The 6000-nt window shown below is 45.6% G+C and overlaps 1 protein-coding gene across 3 annotated transcripts in view; it reads left to right on the top strand.

Moving 5' to 3' along the window:
- The first annotated feature begins 1358 nt into the window (after nucleotides 1-1358).
- Nucleotides 1359-6000, top strand: part of RBBP6 (RB binding protein 6, ubiquitin ligase) — a 39556-nt gene continuing 34914 nt past the window's right edge. The window contains exon 1 of one of the 3 annotated variants that reach the window (XM_034784393.1): nucleotides 1359-1591. In XM_034784393.1, the coding sequence (XP_034640284.1) occupies nucleotides 1426-1591 (166 nt within the window). In that variant the 5' untranslated portion in view covers nucleotides 1359-1425. The remainder of the gene's footprint in view (nucleotides 1592-6000) is intronic. The other 2 variants (XM_034784392.1, XM_034784394.1) reach the window with 2 other exon arrangements.

Here is a 6000-nt window from a genome sequence, read left to right as displayed (position 1 = left end):
AGGGGGTAGCCGTGTTAGTCTGTATCTACAAAAACAACAAAGAGTCTGGTGGCACCTTAAAGACTAACAGATTTATTTGGGCATAAGCTTTCGTGAGTAAAAACCTCACTTCTTCGGATGCTTTCACTCTATGCATCCGAAGAAGTGAGGTTTTTACTCACGAAAGCTTATGCCCAAATATATCTGTTAGTCTTTAAGGTGCCACCAGACTCTTTGTTGTTTTTGTAGATACAGACTAACACGGCTACCCCCTGATACTTGACAACATGCATGGTGTTAGTAGTCCTTCATGGGCCAGGAGGCCCCAGGAGTCCTTATCCTAAAGGTCCCTCCTTTACTACTAGCAATAAAGTCAAACTAGTGGTACCAACATTGGATATTTTGGCATGAAAAAGCCTTGTGTAGACCCAGGTTAGCATACTCAGGAAGGTAACATAGAATTGCGTCTCTCCGGGAGATTGTATTTGCAAGCAGAAGGGTTAGAAACTGGAATTTTTTAGATGAAATCTTATTTGGTGCGGAATTTAAGGGGTGCTAAATCTGCATCTTGGGGGGGAGGGGAGTTCCCCCCACATTTCTGGAGGGGAAGCTTCCTGTCATTAACCCTGGGAGAGTTTAGTAGTTCACATGCTGACTGTGCTGTGGCGCATGACAGGGAGCTTCCCAGCCCATGGGTGTGCAGTGCCAGACAGTGCATGAAGTGAGGCTCAGCCAGATCCTAGGCGGACTGTAACTTCACAGCCTTTGAGGAGCACCCCCCCTTTCCCTCCCTCTCCTCCTGGCCCCATCCCTCTCCTCTCACCACTCCTGCCTTCCCAACCCCCCCCCTCGATCACGTGATGCCGGAGCAGGCAGCCCCTTTGTCATAATGCGCCGGGTCACGTGAGGAAAAGTGGGCGTGGCGGGCGGTGAGGCGCACGCGCAGTGCGGCGCTTCTCCCCCTCGCCCGTGCGGTTCCTGTCTGGGAAACCCCCTAGTCGAGCGCTGAGGCGGGGGCCGCGGGAGCCGCCATAGCGAGAAGCCGGGCCTCGGAGCGGCTGTGTGAGGAGGCCGAGGCCGAGCGTCCGCCCGGCCAGCCGGGGTGTGAGGAGGCGGAGGAGGAACCGGAGGAGCAGCGCCCTCGCCGCCGAGGCCCGGATCGATCGCTGCGGGGCTAGGCCGGAGCCGCCGCCGCCGCCATGGAGCCCTGAGGCCTCCGGCAGCCGAGCCTGACAGCGCGGGGCCTGGCCATGGCGGAGCGTGGCGGCCTGTGAGCGCTAGCCGGGCCCCGAGCGCGCGCGCGCGCAGCCCCACCCGAGCAGGCGCCTCGTCGGCCGGGCCCGAGCGGGCCTCGGATCGCCCCGCAGGCCCCGGAGCGGGACCTGTCCCCCCCCCCGTCCCACCCTCCGACCCCGGCCCCCTCGCGGAGCAGGCCCCGCCCCGACCATGTCCTGCGTCCATTACAAGTTCTCCTCCAAGCTCAACTATGACACGGTCACCTTCGACGGGCTCCACATCTCCCTGTGCGACCTCAAGCGCCAGATCATGGGCCGCGAGAAGCTCAAGGCGGCCGACTGCGACCTGCAGATCACCAACGCGCAGACCAAAGAAGGTAGGGGGCTGCGGGGCACCCGGGGGGCGGGGGGGGGCTGCGGGGCACATGGCGCCCCGGTGGGCGAGGACCAGAGAGCCGCGCCCGGCCTGTGCCGGAGTCCGGCCTGCCTTGGGCTCTGAGCAGGGCCGGGCTCTGTCCAGCTTGTGCCTCGTCACCAGTCAGAGAAACACAACTGGCCGAGGGGGGCTGTCGATGCAGGAGTCGGCGTTTAGTCCCAGCCCCGTCCCCTGTGGCTGTAGGGGCTGAGCAGGGGCACAGAGTACTGAACAGACGTGGAAGATGTGGTTTGGTCATTGAAATCCGTAGATATGGCTTGGAATGTGTGTTCGGGGAGTAATAAATGCCACTTCTGTAGTCGCTTTCCTCACAGTAACTACCATTGAAGAACTGTGTCCATTGTCATAGGTAGAGTGCCAGATTTAATGGACTAGGCTTTGACCTGCTATGCCAAATGCGGGATTCCTTGACACCGAAGTCTTGATTTCCCAGAACTCTTCGGGGTTTCTTGGTTTATAGGTCTGGCAGGGAAACATGGGGCAAAGTTTTATAGTAACAAACCACCTGAATTCTACTGGCATCGAAAGAGGAGGTTGAAAGATGCAGAATTGTAATACAATTGGGGAGGATTACTTCCTGAACTACACACTGTGACAGTACAGATTCTTTGAGTTAGTTTTGTCTAAAGGTGGTTAGTTTTGTCTGCTGTGAGATTACAGAATTAGATAATGGTGGTTAGATGGCGCAGTTATAGAAACTGAGCTCATTGTTAGCCCTTGGATAAAGAGCCTTATACTGCTGTTTAGTTTTCTTCTATAATGTATATTCATGGAAATCCTTATGACATCCTTTTCAAAGAGCAGTTCACACGCAAACATGTAGATATGTTTGGGAGTTACCTATTAATGCAAAACCATTCTTTTCTTAATAAAACTTGGGACTTTCAATCATTCAGAAGTTCTTTAAGTTCAAACTGACAGTCACTTTTTTTTATTGTCTGTCTACTTCTTTGCTACAAACTAATTGCATCTGCTCACCTGGTTAAATCCCATTTGAGCATTTAAATCTTGATATATTTGGTACATGACCTGTCCTGCTGTAAATGGTTTTGTGAATAACATACACTTCTCAGAAGTCTTTAGAAATACTATTATTTCCATTCAGTGAATAGGGCTGCTGGCTCTGAGGGGATTATCATTTCATATTTTTCTTCGGAGTCTTACATTGGTGGATCAACCATTGGTATAACTTTAACATCTGATTAAATTTAGAATTCAACTTGCAACAACTTTAAGAAGTGTTTAACTTCTAATATACAATATAGTACCTTTAAAGGAATGCTACCAATTTAGTCCACTAAAATTTAAAAGTGAAGCATTTGGATGCTATATCTGCCCTTGCCTACCAACTGTTTTTTGTGATTTTTGCAATTGCCTTTTCTTATTGGTGTGTGTGTTTCTTCTCCCTATTGCTGTGTGAAAGACCCACAGACAGAATATGCAACTGAAACAAAGGGCTATCAAATGCACAGGAAACTGAGGATAAATGAACTAAAGAATTTTTTTTTTGTTAGGCCCTGTTCTTTATAGGTTTGGACCCTAAGGTGGTGTTTGTAGTAGAGGCAGGTAAACAATCTTCAGAGAAAAGTCTAACTTTAAAGCGACTCTGACAACTTCAAGGTTAGGGTTCATGGCTCATTCATTTTGAATTTGTATTGATTTGATGAGTTCTTTGTAAAAGGTTACTGTTTTCTTTAGAGAATAAAAACAGAATTCCAAAATGTTTCACCAGACTATTAAGTTGAGTGCTTGCCTTCCTAAAAGGAAGTGTTGATTAAAATGGAAGGAACATAACTCAAGTTCCATTCATGGACTGACTAACATCAGTCTGTTAGTTTTGGTTAGAACTGACAAGTTTCAGTTAAGAGGAGGAAAGATAAGACTAGGAAATAAATATTGTTAATGTGATTTTAAATTTCTAGAATTGGAATGTTGAAATAGGTGAGAGAGTTTATTTTGTCTGCATGATTATTCGGGGAGGGTTCATGTAGAACAGGGGTAGGCAACCTATGGCACAGGCGCCGAAGGCGGCACGAAGGCGGCACGTGAGCTGATTTTCAGTGGCACTCATGCTGCCTGTTTAGGTACCTGGCCACTGGTCCGGGGGCTCTGCATTTTAATTTAATTTTTAATGAAGCTTCTTAAACATTTTAAAAACCTTATTTACTTTACATATAACTAAACTGTTGTTGTATATTATAGACTTATAGAAAGAGACCTTCTATAAACGTTAAAATGTATTACTGCACGCTAAACCTTAAATGAGAGTGAATAAATGAAGACTCGGCACACCACTTCTGAAAGGTTGCCAACCCCTGATGTAGAAGTTGGGGGGGGGGGATGCAAAATGTTGTTGCAAAAAAGTATTGGCTCTTGAAAGCAAAGATGTCTAAAAGTAGATTTATAAATATGCAAACTTTTATATTTCACTACCCCAAATCCCTCTGCCAGGTGGCCTGGAGTTTCAGTTGCCTATCCAACTTTACTGGTCGTAAATTGTAAACTTCTTCAGGATGACCACGAAAAAGATGAAGAAAAATTCTGAATGATTGAACTGGTTCTGTAGCACCAGTTTAGGCACATGCTCTTTGGTACTGAATCATGTTAAGAACATATGCTCGGCCTCAAACCACACTAGCGCTTTCTGAACCATTCTAATTGCAATGCCTTATGAGTACTTTTCCCACAGTTCCTGACACCGCTCACAGAAACAGTGATTTTGGGATACTTGAAAAGGCAACTGATACAATGTGGAACAGTAACGGGAGGACTAGTGAAATTTTTTCAGCTAGTCGTCACATGGACTGGCACTAAAACAGTTCAGGCTGAAACAATTGAGGATCAAATGGTAAAGTGTTCAAGTAAGATGTTCAAGGCTTAATAAACATTCTCTGAAACTGAAAAAAGACTCTCGCAAAACCAGTAAAGTTCAGACTTCGGACACTCTTCATATTTCTAAGGTGGTAAATAAGCAGTATGGGGGCACTTCTTTAAAAGGGAAAAATACCTTTCGTGCCCACTTTATACATTATAAAAAGAAAACAAACATCTATTTCAGATCATACTTTTATAATGAGTGGAGATTTTCAGACAATACAGAATTAATCAGAAATTGCAGGAGAACCCCAAGATCATGGAATTCGTAACTATCTTTGATTTCATGATTTTTCTCCCTTAACCAGATGTTTAGCAGTTTTTCTTGTATAGATTTTTTTTTTTCAGTAGTTCAGTCTTGAGTAGCAGTTGTTCCTGCCCTACTCCCTTGCCATGCAAGGCAAGGGGAATAAGCATTTCTATGTACTGGGAAAAAAGTGTCCATAACGACTATATTGGTTATAGTGGTGATAGATGGTTGTAGAATACATAGTGCTCTTGCAAGCTCTGCTGTTTTTTTTACCACAGTCATCTAATTCTACTCTTTAAAGGAGTAAAAAGGCTTGAGCCCTGTCTAAATTGGTTTCTACCATGCAGCTTTAGTGATGCCACTTAAGTGCTATCTACAATACAAAACTTGTGCTAACGGCTATTTGATTCCCCTAACACATCTTTAACACATCTTGCATGTATTAAAATGTTTCCTGTGGTACACAGACATTACAACCACTATATAGATTACACTTTCCTGAAGAAAGGCTAACCACTGTGCTAATATCTGTTTCAGTGCTCATGTGGATAGAGATTGCTGGGGTAACAGCCCTCAATTGTACAAGTAATCCTCATGCTATGATCTCACAGTGCAGCATTCGCTACCCAGGCGACCTTCGTTGCTCTACTTTCTGAAGTTTCTTGTGCAGGGCCAAATTGGCAATAAGTCACTTAGTTGTGCAAGTAGCTTTACATACAGAATGGAACTCAAATGTACGTTATTTCCATGGCTATCCATTTCTTCTACAACTTTGCTGAAATTATTCTTGTTCTGTCAGCAGCATGTTTTGGAGGTGTCCACTATGTGACTATAGTATCAGCTACCTGAGGTTGATGTGCAGACACTAATGGCCATATAAGGAGATACGGCCTAGATGACCTTGGTCATTCATAATAGTGTGAGACTGGGAGTCTGAGTGACTAGTGGAGATGGGCATCACTAGAGGGGCAGGCAATGCCAAGAAAAGGTAAAGGGATTGAGCATCCTGTATAATGAGGTCTGAGCTAGTGGCAGTAGGCCTGGTTCAGGGCAAAAAGTGTGCCACTTTTACAATGAACTGGACAAATTCTTTGAGGCTCAACCTTCCAGAGCCACAGAAATACTTCTTTCAGAGTAACAGCCGTGTTAGTCTGTATCCGCAAAAAGAAGAACAGGAGTACTTGTGGCACCTTAGAGACTAACAAATTTATTAGAGCATAAGCTTT

Source organism: Trachemys scripta, chromosome 10 (genome assembly GCF_013100865.1).
Source record: "Trachemys scripta elegans isolate TJP31775 chromosome 10, CAS_Tse_1.0, whole genome shotgun sequence".
Taxonomy (NCBI): domain Eukaryota; kingdom Metazoa; phylum Chordata; order Testudines; family Emydidae; genus Trachemys; species Trachemys scripta.
The sequence above is the reverse complement of the archived record's forward strand: the minus strand, read 5'-3'. Positions and strand labels throughout refer to the sequence as shown.